Consider the following 14,063-nt stretch of genomic DNA (forward strand, 5'->3'; position numbering starts at 1 on the left):
GAGTCAATACCAATTACAAGTAGTACTTACTGTGTGACACTAATTTAATTTTGAATCTCATATAATTCAGAAATACATGCGGTCAATCGTTAAAAGGCAAAATTTTCTCATTATCTACTTGGATATAAGAAGAAGTAAAATAGAAATTGAATATTTATAGCAGACTCGTTTTGAAAACTGGTAATAGTTGCTTTTCCTACAAAAAGGATAGGAATATGGAAGAAATTTTAAAGCATATTTACGCTATCGCATCGTTATTATATTATCGGTTCACGCTCGTACGATTTTATAAGATACGTTTATAGAAGACTAGCATCCGCCCGCAGCTTCGCCCGCGTGGTGTTTTGAAAAAAGGTAGCCTATATTCTTTCTCAGGGTCTAAAGATTGTCTGTGCCAAATTTCATCAAAATCGGTTGAGAGGTTTAAGCGGGAAAGCGTAACATACAGACAGACAGAGTTACTTTGGCATTCATAATATTAGTAGGGAAGTGATTGGGCAAAAGTTACACGATATGTAGGTAGTTATAAACTAAATTTCATATTCTATGTGAAAAATTATGTATCAAAATCATTGTATAACTGTATATCTTGTTTCGCAATCAGAATAATATGTAATACAACTAGGTTGTTTTGATTTAAAAAGATAACCAGTATTATTTACTTACATCACAAAAAATAATAAAACTGTATCAAACAATAAATCATCTTACTCAACCATTTCTTTTACGATGATAAAAAGCCATTTTATCTAAAAAACACCGCAGCGTAACTTGACACTAACTAACGAAAGGAGATCCCAAGGGAATTGGTACAACTAGTAACAAATCTTAAGCGTTGGTTTTATCATTTCTTTTCTGTCCACATTTACCTGGTGAATGAATAAAAAATCAGTAACTTGTTTCTAGCATTAATTGACTTTTATGAATCTAAACTTAATTTTATAAAGCTTAGCTTGTTACTTATTTTTAAGAGTTTGTTTGTTTGTTTGAACGCACTAATCTTAGGAAAAATTATTTAGGTGTTAGATAGCCCATTTATCGGGGAAGGCTATAAGGCTATATATCATTACGCTAAGACCAACAAGAGCGGAGCCACGCGGGTGAAACCGCGAAGCGCAGCTAGTTAATTTATAAACATGATAGTTCATGAATTGATGAATAAGGATAATGCATAGAAATTACTTATTACCTATCTTATACGCGTGGAAGATAAACACGTTTTAAACATACTTTTTCAAATAATTCAGCTGAAGCCAGGAATATTTACTAGTCCATGAAACAAAAATATGGGAGCAGGCTAATTTATTATCATTGTGCAATCCAATAGATTAAATCTATATGTCATTTTATATCATAACCCCGAAATTGCTCTTCCAAACGATTATGCATATTGAACAATGCGAAATAAATTGCGGACACATTCAGCCAGGCAGATTATATCTCAATTATTATTGAATCTGTTCATTTTGTATCATACTCTGTTCTGAGCAAAACCCTTTCATATTTATTTATTACTCTGAATTATATAACATCCAAATTATAACTTTAAAGTTCCCAAAACATTCAAATTTATAACAGTTCCTAATTTAAAATGACATCTTTGACGTTTAAACTGGCGCTCTTTTTGCTTGTGGCAACACTGATGACGTCATATTCCTTCTGTCAAGAAGAGACGACAGCAGCGACGACGGTGGCTGAAGAAGAAGAGGAAGAACCGCAGAAGAAAGGCTGTTCCATTTGGTGCTGGATACAGAAGATTGCTATGTTTATTATATCCCAGCTATTGAGCGGTAATTAAAGGTTTTGGAGTAATGTTTCTTTTATTTTCCCCTTTTTATTTATCATATAGGCTTAAAATAGATGTAATTTTAAGTTACATTTCATCTTTGATTTCGAAATTATAAAGTGGATTATATTGTCGATTTTTTAATTTGGACGTTTTGAAAAATCGACATACAAATCTCAAATAAAATTTATTAAAATTTATATATTTATTGAGCAATCATATAACATTTTGCGCAGTTAAATATTTCTAAATGTATGTTAAAACTATTTATTAAAAAATACGAGTTGCTCTCCATTGTAACGTCACTAGAAATTTATTTTTGTAAAACCATCACAATACAGCAACTACGAGTATATTTCAATGCTCTTGAGCAAAATTCCCAAAAGCCACAACTCTACAAAAGCTAAAATATAATCCTCATGCATATTCAATGAAACCATGTACATTGTACATATATGGATCTACTTATCTCCCAAAGCTCATTCGCTAAGGTCAAACTAGAAGTTGCAGTTAGATTCAATTCAAACTATCTGCAGTTAAATTGTGTAGACATTGATTTATGATGTACTTACGTTATTATAATGCGTGTATTCTAAAGATTAGGGTAATTTATGTTAATTCTACATTCACTATTCATTTATGCTATAATTTAAGCATGTTTTCATTGAATGCGATTAAGACTACCAATAAAAAAATGCATTTGATGTAATATAATATGTACATTAGTTATATATCATGCTGGTTGTTTTTATCCATAAACTCAAATGTAAGGCTTGCATGTATTCCACATACATAATATTAAATGTGTTAGTTAAAACCAAATAGTTAGGTACCTTATAGTCTTTAGTATTGAAAACTTCTTTTACACTGCATATTGTAGACTAAACTGACCATTTTAAAGTCTAAAAGAAATATAATAAAACAACATCTTTATAAAACAGACTAACGAATGAAAACCCTTATTCAAAGTACCGATACGTAGGTGATTAGGAGGAAACTTTATTTATACTAACGCTTGAAAGGATTCAAAGCGAGTTGTCAAAGAGCTCGCAAAGTTTCAAGAAGTCTCGACTATTACCTCTGAGTTTTCAAGCGGAAGTTTGAAGATAAAAATTGTGTGCAATGTTCGTTATGATAACAGTGGAAGATGACATGGTTGACTGCGTGAGCAGGAACGAGCATTTTGTATGACAGCAACTTTGTTAGATGCAAAAATAATCGATTGCTTACAACGTAAAACGTTTGTACCTTATTAATAGGTAGTGTAATATATAGTGTATGTTGCTGAATGCTTCATTATTTATTTTCATTAGATAATCTATTAATTAAAATATGATATTCACGAGTAATTCACATTCGTTTCATATACACATTAATCATTCAAATCTGTTTACTAATCATCTGTAATTTGCTGCTTTTAAATATAGCCTATATAATTCATGTATCTACACTGAAATAATATCAAAATAGTTTATGAAGTATAACAGATATCGAATTAGTTTACGAAGACTTTAAAGTTAAACGAGTATATTGAATGAATATATTGAATGATTGATTAAATAATATTGTTCAATCTTAGGAGATTGAACAATAGTATTAACAATACATTGTAGAATTAAGCGAAAAATCAACTCCATACACTACGGTAACTTTGTAAGCATTCAAATTAAAATGACTCGTGTATGTTCACAAATCGGTGTTGTTTTTAAAAGTATCAACATACTTCTATTTGTTTACAAGCAATTTGAGAACAAACTTTTATAACTCTTTGTTGTTTCATTGTTTTCTGTGCAGCAAATGTTTGTTCTAACAGAAATAGAATTCTAGAACATTTTTGTTGAGTTGAGAGAATAGATTCTCTAGTATTTAGATTTGGTATCGAGCTGTTGTTTTCCTCGTTTTATCTAAATCTGAGAATCGGTAATGTAAGCAGATTATTATTGGACATTTTTGGGTTATCAGAATTCAGAGGGGGCGTAGGATGATCGAGAATGTACTAGGACATATGGCAAAAATAATTTACTAATTATTTTTTATTCTAACATCTTAATGTGTTAATAGCAGAGCCTCAGAGGCACAAGAAGCAAGATAAAGTTCCACATAGGACTAGTTACTACAACTCTTTATGTATAACAATAATATGGTTTTGCAGACAGTTCATTTACTTATACGTGTAAAAATAGGAATTAATCCGTCTATTTGGAATGTTTTATTAATTATTTTAACGACGAGAAAATACTTAGATATTTAAAAGAAATACTTTCGAATTGACATGGAATTAATAATGATAAATTGCACTCAAATTTTTAATGAACAATCACTTGGATGCCTGCCATATTTCTGAAACTGAATGGATGGTTGGCGTTTAAAATCGGAAAGCTTCATATTTATTTTTTCTCTGTAATTATAAAACTTAATTAAGCAAAGTGGGTTAAGATTAGTGAAGTATTTTTGAGAAGAGCTTATTGAGCATTTTTGATAAGGACTTTCAATAAAATAAAGTAGTAAGATACCTACTTGTTTGTTAAAATAAACCATTTTTAAAGATAATATTAATACTTTAACATTAAATTAAACATGATTCCGTAAAAAATAGATACTTTTAAACAAATAAATATACCAAATAGCTACAACATTTCTTAAAGTAAGTAATATGATCATCAACGTATATTATATCTAAGACTAGCTGCGATTCGCGGTTTCACCCGCGTGGCTCCTGTTAGTCTTAGCGTAATGATATAATATAGCCTATAGCCTTCCTCGATGAATGGGCTATCTAACAACGAAGGAATATTTCAAATCGGACCAGTAATTCTTGAGATTAGCACGTTCAAATAAACAAACAAACTCTTCAGCTTTATAATATTAGTATAGATAAGTGAAGACATACATTTATAAATCGGAAGGTGTGAATCGAATTTACTATGTTATTCCTTTCAGAGCTCCATAAGTACTTCGGAACTTGCAGTAACTGAGCCGGAAAGATTACTTTCTTGCTACAAGCCATGACTTCTTTGTCAAACTTTTGCTGCTCGGTTATAATATTATATTTTTTACTTCGGTGCACTTTTAGAGAATTTTAAATATAAGTTTTTCGCTTAGAGGTTATGTCATAAAGTACAGAGATAGGGATGTGTGTGTTTATTAATATACTAGCTTCCGCCCGCGACTCCGTCCGCGCGGATGTCGGTCTTCGCGTGGATGGTCTCCATTTTGATTAACTCTGACAATGACATCTTATAAATATCTATTGGACCCAAATACGGCTAGGCCTATAATAATACGCAACGTGTGTTCGCGGTTCTACAGAACAACGTCTATGGATAAAACTGAAAAATTAAGATTAATTTTTTTTCTACGTATTTTTCCAGGATAAAAAGTATCCTATTTTACGCCCAGGATAATAAGGTATAATTATACCAAGTTTCATCGAAATTGAACCGTTAGTTTTCACGTGATGTCTTCACATACAGACAGACAGACAGACAGACAAAATTTTTTTTAATCACATATTTGGGTTTGGTATCGATCCAGTAACACCCCCTGCTATTTATTTTTTCAATATTTTCAATGTACAGAATTGACCCTTTTACAGATTTATTATATGTATAGATACTTATCAGATGCTTATCAGGTTATCATTTTGTAGATCACGGCTGATAGTTATAAATTGAATGAAGATACTATTGAATATTTCAATCACCAATTATGATATTGTATCGTTATTTCATTTCAGTAACAGTGTCGTCATCCGGACTACTTATAAATCATGTTATCTACTGTAAAATGTAATAGGCACCTTCTAATTTCTTATCCAGAAATATTCACACCCTTTCCACGTTGTAAATATCGGATATTGTATTTTGTAACATGATGCATTAAATAAATAAAACCTAAACATTGACAAAACAAGAATTACATAACAAGAATTCATACTATAACTATTAAATAACACTATAATTTAAATTACGAATTTATACTATACTATTACCCATCGGAATACGTAATAAACGCTTTAACGGAGTCAAGAAATAACTTTCTAGAAGGACGAGAAATGTTCTCGTTAGTGTGTACGGTTTCAAAGGACGTAATTGCTGTAAAACGAAACCTACTGGAATGGAACGTCCTATAAATAAATCTTTAATATTGCCCTCTGGAGGCTGGGCTTACATTTTTAGTTCTTCTATATTATGCAATATTCTTTTGATACTCAAAGTTCTGAGAAGTCTTGATTAATTACTATTTTTGTTGCAAAAGAGAGGTGGGAGTTGATATTTATATACTTAAATATTAATACAACGTTCTGCGTAAAGCTGAAAATAATGTTTTAAGTTAAGCGGGCGTATGTTGTATTCATGAAAAATAAATCAAACGTTTAAGAAATAATATGAATATACTATTTAAAGTATTTTTTAAAAATTAATAAAAATGTCCTGTCCAGGATTTTTTCAGTCAACCCATCTTTAATAGATTTTTTAATAGACTACATTTATTATAAAATTGGTCTCATTCTATTATCACGCCGGTGCAGGTCGACCTATATTCGGATCTTAGACCAGTAGAAATGTCACGTCGCCAAAGTAACTCTACCAAAACAACCTTAAAACCCACAACTCGACGATGACATTTGCATAATAAAACACGAATTCAAGTTCACATTTATTAGAACAAAATCCGATATAGATGTGTGCAATCATTAAAAACCTTCGCTTTCTTGCACACGTCCTGTTTGTGTTGTGTTGCTTCAGCGCTTTCGACGCAGGAGGCTCCGTTGTCATTCATTATCGTTCTGTTGTCTAGCTGGTGGGCTAGTTGCACACGTTTTCTGAAAATAATAAAAAACATAATTTTAAAAGGTCATATTTGTTATCATTGCAGACTGAGTATTTAGAAATCTGGGGTTTAATTTTCTTTCACCGATTAGAGTAGAGATTTAGACAATGTGTAAATAAATAGACGGTCGTCTGGGATTGTACCGACGATTTTTTATGGAAGTCGAAAGTTCTGACATTGAGCACATATTTTTCAATAGTGAGAATGTCAGTAGTTACTTCACTTAACATTTTAATAGGTGAAATATCATGGTTTTTGCGACAGAAGAAAGTGCTAAGAAGAAAATTAATGCAACCATAAGAATGGTGTAAACTTATCTTAAGACACGCATTTTTTAAAAAGATATAAGTATTTTAATCCAATTTTCGCACAATGAATATTCCTCTTTCAGAACACCTACGTAACTTAATTAAAAGATTTAAATACATACCGATACACATCCAAATTGATCTGCCCGCTACCGTTCATGATACCGAATTTCTTAAGCACGCAGTATATTATACAGGACTCATCGGACTCTTGAAGGTCTATCTTCTTTCCCTTAGGGTACATTTCATTGAGGCACTGCTCTGCGATCAGGTCAGACGTCTTATCATGCGCATACATGACTGACATGCGTGCATATACTTGGGTGAACATTAGCAGTATTATGTAGAACAACACTGAAAAAGAATTTTGATGTTATCAATACATAGTATGAAGCAAAGTCGCTTCTGTCCTAACTACCGAACGGATTTTGATGCAGTTTTTTTAATAGATAGAATAATTCAATAGGAAGGGCTAGTATATAATTTATAGGGTTTTAGATAAAGCGGGCGAAGTCGCGGGCGGAAAGTTAGTGTACATACAATATACGTCATGATATAAAAATTATACAAAAAAACATAGAACCTTCCATAAAAGGAAAAAAATCAGGTAATTTAGCGTTTTAAGTACGAATATAAAATGTAAAATAGGAATGTATAACGTTAATTTTAAGCTTTATAGCCTTATCAAGATGGGTTCAGAAAGAGAATTATTATAAAAAGATTTCAGATAAAGCAAATTTATTACATAAATACTTATTTAATTTATTTACGTTTTGAACATTATATGAGTAAACTTTTGTTACTTGAATTGAAATAAATTTAATTTCGTAGTCTCTTTTGACCAATATTTCAAATACATTGCGAATTTTACTATCCCTCTGAATATTCTTCTGAGATCCTACTTAATATTATAATTGCAAAAGTTTTATAAGGATAAAATTGAGGATAATGTGGGGACATTTTATTATTCAAATACTTAAGTGGAATTGATTTATGTTGACTATGTATATAATATAAATAATGGTGTGTATTTTTGTAGACATTTTTGTTTTTATATTCAATTTAAGGAAATAGTGGCGTCATTCGCGTGGTACCTGGGAAAAAAATACTTATGTGCTACCTATAGAGCTATTACGCACTGTCGGTCTATAATTTATCGTTTTACCAAATTTCATACAGATCTGATAAGCTGCTTTTGTGAAAAAGAGTAACAAGCATCCATATAATATTATAAATTTTCGCGTTTATAATGAAGTAGGATGTCCGATACACACATAAATGATTAAGATCAAAACGTAGAGTATATTATATACTTGTAAATTCTTTTTGAAATTATCAACTATCAAAACATTCAAAACTCTTTTCAAGTCGAAACTTCCTCACTTTCAAACATACTCTCGATTAATACTTTTATTGTGTGTAAACTAAAAAGGAAACATTTTACGACAAAAACAAACACTGTAGTCATAAACAAGGTTTTATTCGTATAAAATTATGAAATATTACATTAATAACAGAAAGTACAACAAAACAATACATATTGTATACATTCATACATTATTTGCACAAGGTAACATTATTTTAAACTTCTGAATTTATACGTAGAATCAATAATTATACGGAAAAACCGCATTATTTACATAATTTCTCAATATTAACATTAACTTTGTTTGCTTCATTCCAACAAGGTAAAAATAAAAGTATACTTAAATTATACATAAATAAGGAATACAAACACATCATAAATACTTAAATAAATCAGTCATCAATATCCTTAAAAGATATAACATACAACTGCGTGCAATCATTGAACACTTTAGCCTTTTTACACACGTCATGATCCAAATTCATGCCATTTATATTCTGTGCACAAGTTTCCCCAACATCAGAAATCAGTACTCTCGGGTCATACCTATGTATGGCTTGAACCCTTCTATAGTAATTATGAATATTGATAACACCATCGTTAGACATGATACCAAACTTCTTCAAGACACAATGTATTATACAGGGGATATCATTCCGGTCTATATGCAAGGGGTATTTATACAGGCTCTTAGGGTACATTTCCATGAGGCATTCATTTGTTACCAAGTCACTTCTCTTGTCGCGCGCGTAAAGAATTGATAGAGAAGGTTCTGAATCCAAGTTTTGTGACAGGAATTTATTCTTGTAGCAATCCGCTGACAAGATTAATGGCAGGACAGCGATGAGTAACGCTGAAACGATATTATTGTTTTACAACTGTTTTTTTTAAGTTTTTCTAGTATGAATGATGAGAAGTTTGATACTTACCTTTAACAAAAGACTTTTATCGTGTTGTGTATTTCTATTCTTTTTATATTTTTACTACTAAATTACCCTATTATATTTTCCTGAATGATGAAACTGCTTTTTTAATCCTTTCAATAACGATATTTTTGTGATATAAAATGTAACAAGAGGCAAAATTACTTCGTCAAAACAACAAGCTTATGACGTGATTTCAGTTAAATTTTAAACTGGAGATGATCAAACGATATTCTTTAAAAAATACCTAATTCAAACCATTACTTTATAAATATTTCTAAAGTTAATAAAATTGTAGACAAAATCACAATTTTCGGAAAATGAAAACATTTAGTGGAACAATACCAAAAAACAAAATGAAATACAAATTCTTGGAATATTTTTTACCTTGTCTGCCACAACGTCTCATATAACTATGCGAATGACGTCACGTGTAAGCTTTTCTCCTAAAATTCTCTGAACGCGTCTAAAAATAACTTATTTCGTACTTGATCGAACGTCAAAACCGTATATTGTTTTATCACGTAGAATAACTAGGTCTATAAATTATCTAGACTTTTGTTTTATGCTTCATTAGCCTTCTGATATTAACGTCATAACGTAATATTAAAGAATATTTGAATTGATACTTCTTTAGGGGGTTGAGAGTAAATTTTCAAGGTTGCGTCATGACAATACCAATAATCATGGACCAAGGCGACGAATCTCGCTGAAGACGTTTTACTTCGGACACGTGTTCTCGCCTCTCGGCACACATACTCTTTAGATTCCTTAATCAAAGTAAATGATTTCAAAGTACTTACTTTTCATTGTTTCGTTTGCAAGTCTATAATTCAAACATCATGCCACAACGTGAGGCAATCAACTGAAAGTCTTTGGAGCAATTGTTAGGTTCTGATAGAAATGTTTTATATACTTTAGATTTACACAATACTCTATTGTTCACGTACGATAAAAGTAAAAAAAAGCAATTTTCTATTGGAACTGTAATTAGCGAACAGGTGGGTGAATATTTGCGTAAATTCGTATTCTTTGGCGATGTTTTTTGCATGGCTTCAATTTTTAACTTTGATTACCAAAGTTTGTTTGAGATTACCAAAGCTTTCAGAATTAATAATCGCTTTATTTATGTATTGTTGTAAGGATTACGATATTTGATATGCCCATTTTCCCCTTCTCCGTTTTATATGATACTTATAATAAAGTAGTAGTAGAATTTATTTAAAAAATAAGAAGGCGTAAAGTTCTTGTTTACTATAATTGTTTTAGATAATATTTATAGAATAGTTTTAAATTACAATCTTAGAACAAAAAATGATCTACACTGATATATTGATAATCCTAATCAATTATCAATATGTGATTAAAATTAATCCTACATTACATAACTCGTTTATCGTATTACAGAATGAAATTGGATGTCTATTATTTACCTAGTAATCTAGTATCAACATCCAATTTGGTGCACGTGTAGGTAAGTGGTAATAGCATATCTGATAGTTATCAAATAGAATGATTAATATTTCCCTCCGTTGATTAGTGTGTGGAGTTTAAGCTTAACGGAATTTTTAATCGATTGCATGTATATCGGAATTTTTAATCGATTGCATGTATATCGGAATTGAATTTATTTTATATTGATGGAAGTAGAGTAAGGTCTATATAAGGATCTATAAAAGGATTGAAAATAAGTATTGTACGAATTTTATCGCTAATTACAGTCATATTTTCTAATCGTCTTTAATAACTCAAAGGTGACTGACTGACATAGTGATCTATAAACAGCCCAAACCACTGAACGTGTTGGGCTGGGCATGAAGGTAGATGTTAGGACGTAGGCATCCGCTAAGAAAGGATTTTGATCAATTCTACCCCAAAGGCCATAAAATAGGGGATGAAAGTTTGTACCATGAAAATTTATCTTATCGACTGGGCAACAGCTAGTTTTGTTTATAAAAGACAGATTCACATACTACCTGTATTTGTTTTACGTCCTCTGGTTGACAACTTGTGTTAAAATTTTGATTTTATTGTATTACGGTCCTTTGTTACATGTAGAGCAAAAATTCCTGCTAACCGTGCTCCAGCTTTAGTTCTAAGTAACGAAAACATACGCGCAATCTGCGTTTAATAAATTTCTACCAAGAACTAAAACCCATTTGCTGCAGCTTTATAAAACAAAGATTAATTATTACCGCTCCGTATACTTCCTTATTACAGTAGAAATCCCTTACGTAGAAATAATAAACTTCATATTATAAAGTAGGGGCAATTTGTTGCAGCTTATGCTTAGAAATAATACAATTATACTTGTCTTAGACGAGATATCCATTTTGAAGTATTCTTGTTCGCCTCTAGTGACCTATTCTTTAATAGAAATGCCATGCAAACCTATTCTTTAATTTAAATCGCAAAATAATAGAATCGTAGCATTGTATTGAAAATAATAAGAACAATCAAATCAAATTAAAGGATTAGCATACAATGTGTACACTGTACATACAAAATTCATGGTACATTTTATTCCTATATAATATTATACTTTTTTATACACGAACACATCATATTATACCTTATTACATAACAAGTTTAAAATTTTCCAGGGACACTGTTCAACGGGATAAATGAAATCAAAAGCTCTTGTTATACATATTTTGTTTGTAAAGTTGAAATTTTCCAAATCCTAAACAGTATTCGGCCGGATCGCAAGGGATAATCCAATCCATTGCTTTAAGTCCCATTGTAACTTTCTATAGAGTAAAGAGTTAAACCAATAGAAAGGGCAAAGGGTAAGTAATTAGATAAGGGAAATTAGAATGCCCATAGATGAAGTTTAATCAAAACTATTTCTATTGTGGAGGTAACCTTAATATTGTTGCAGATGCTAGTCAGTTTTGTTTAGTTTTAATGGAGGTATGTAATGTACATATGTATTATGCATATCGTATGAAAGTAGTATTTAATATTATATGTATATTCGAGTACCGTATTATATTCATTAGTTATTGCATTGTATACTATCATCTTTGTTTTATATAACTGCAACGACTATGCAATGAAAAATAATAATATTAAGTGTAAAATCTGAATATTTTGCATTTTGTTAATTGTGAATTGTGTTTGGTACACGAATAAATTTTATTCAATCGAGACTTGCGTTATGCGTATAACAACTTCATCAAATCAATATATTAATAAACACTTTCTTTATGAACTACCGTTTCGTTTGTAGATTAATTTTACTTCCAAACCTTCATTCGAAATACTTGGTCTGCGCTGTTGTTGTGGGTCAAACAATTTGCATGCAATTCCTACAACTTGCGAACCATTCCTCACTGGTAATTAACTACAAATTAAATAACTTCCAACTGTTCAATGGTTTTCAAAGAGCAATTTATCTTGGTGATTTGTTAAACGGCTTTCTGGTTAACATTGATTATTCAAAATCTAGAGCGGTGTTATTAATTTGAGGTTGAGAACTATCGGATCTAATTTTAACAAATAACCGTCTTGTCTTTTAAGGGCACGTTTTGTAAACTGACTTTGAATATCGGGTGAGAGGTGTTTACAGAACTTTAATAATTACGCTCGGTGTTTGGGGGCTGTCATTACAAGGAGTACTCTAGTTTACTGATTTTCTCTTCTAAGTTTTGTTTATGAAAGTTTAAATTAAGATTACTTTATAAACTAAGAGTCAAACTGTTATACAACATACTATATATGTACATATTATAATAACCCGAAATTTTGTGGGTCATTTGTAACAGGATGGCGGTTCTACAGGGGTCTTAGTACGCAATGACAAAAAGAAAAATGATGGTCAGAACTCTGATACCAGATACCTTAAGATAATGTAATATAAAATATTGCAGTATCTTAAGAAAAAATATTATAGTATCTTCACCGGGTGTGACGCGCTTAATAACGTATACAGTATTATATAGTTGATAAAGGTAGGTATACACATTGCTAAACGATAACATATACATCGACAGTAAAAAATTATATTTTATTTTAAAACTAGCTTTCCGCCCGCGGCTTCGTCCGCTTTGTCTAAAACCTAAAAAATTATATACTAAAACCTTCCTCTTGAATCACTCTATCTATTAAAAAACCGCATCAAAATCGGTTGCGTAGTTTAAAGATTTAAGCATACATAGGGACATAGGGACAGAGAACGACTAACGAGAAGAGACTTTTTTATACTATGTAGTGATTTAAACACATTTTATGTCCTTATATATTTCTATAAATAATGTCACCTTAGAACATAAAATCTAGGGATGTAACGATACCGATACCGATACCGATATATCGGCCGATATAATCGGCAAGCCGATATATCGGTATCGCCGATAATAAAACAACCGATACCGATATCAAACAATTCAAAAAACCGCGCCCAATGAACGATGCGGGAGGCCGCCCGCGCATGCGCACTTTGTTTTCTGAAAAAACTCTACCAATAGTAAACTTTTATTAGGTACTGATTGTATGTGTATTACTTATAGTTTAACTGACTTTGTAAAATAATAATACTAAAATAAATGGTTTTGTTGTTTTTTGATTTGTCATTTTTATTTAAAAGAATACGATTAACAGTTGAGTCTCTGTTAAATGTTGGTAACTTTTTATGCATAATTCACTATTTATTTTTCTACCAAGCCATCTATATCGGTATCGGTATCGCCGATACATTACTACAAATATCGGTATCGGTATCGTATCGGCAAAATCATGTATCGTTACATCTTAATCTTAATCTTAATCTTAATCTTATCTTATCTTATCTTATCTTAATCTTAATCTTATCTTAATACTATTATAAAGGCGAAAGTTTGTAAGGA

General features: G+C 30.9%; 2 protein-coding genes across 2 annotated transcripts; both read right to left on the bottom strand.

Annotated features, from left to right (window-relative positions):
* Window positions 1-6,448: 6,448 nt before the first annotated feature.
* On the bottom strand, window positions 6,449-7,225 carry LOC149476865 (uncharacterized). The gene is made up of 2 exons (XM_089711586.1): window positions 7,050-7,225; window positions 6,449-6,611 (listed from the first exon to the last, which is right to left on the bottom strand). The coding sequence occupies exons 1-2, from the start codon at window positions 7,223-7,225 to the stop codon at window positions 6,449-6,451; spliced, it is 339 nt and encodes a 112-aa protein (XP_089567712.1).
* A 1,460-nt stretch (window positions 7,226-8,685) lies between these two features.
* On the bottom strand, window positions 8,686-9,150 carry LOC149476866 (uncharacterized; the record flags this gene model as incomplete). Its single annotated transcript, XM_089711087.1, has 1 exon — window positions 8,686-9,150. A coding segment is annotated over one exon (465 nt), but the record flags the coding sequence as incomplete, so codon positions are not given.
* Between the last annotated feature and the right edge of the window lie 4,913 nt (window positions 9,151-14,063).

This window comes from Colias philodice, chromosome 26, assembly GCF_061535455.1.
Source record: "Colias philodice isolate Cphi_HAF_F1 chromosome 26, ilColPhil1 Martin Lab GWU primary, whole genome shotgun sequence".
In the NCBI taxonomy this organism is placed as follows: Eukaryota; Metazoa; Arthropoda; class Insecta; order Lepidoptera; family Pieridae; genus Colias; species Colias philodice.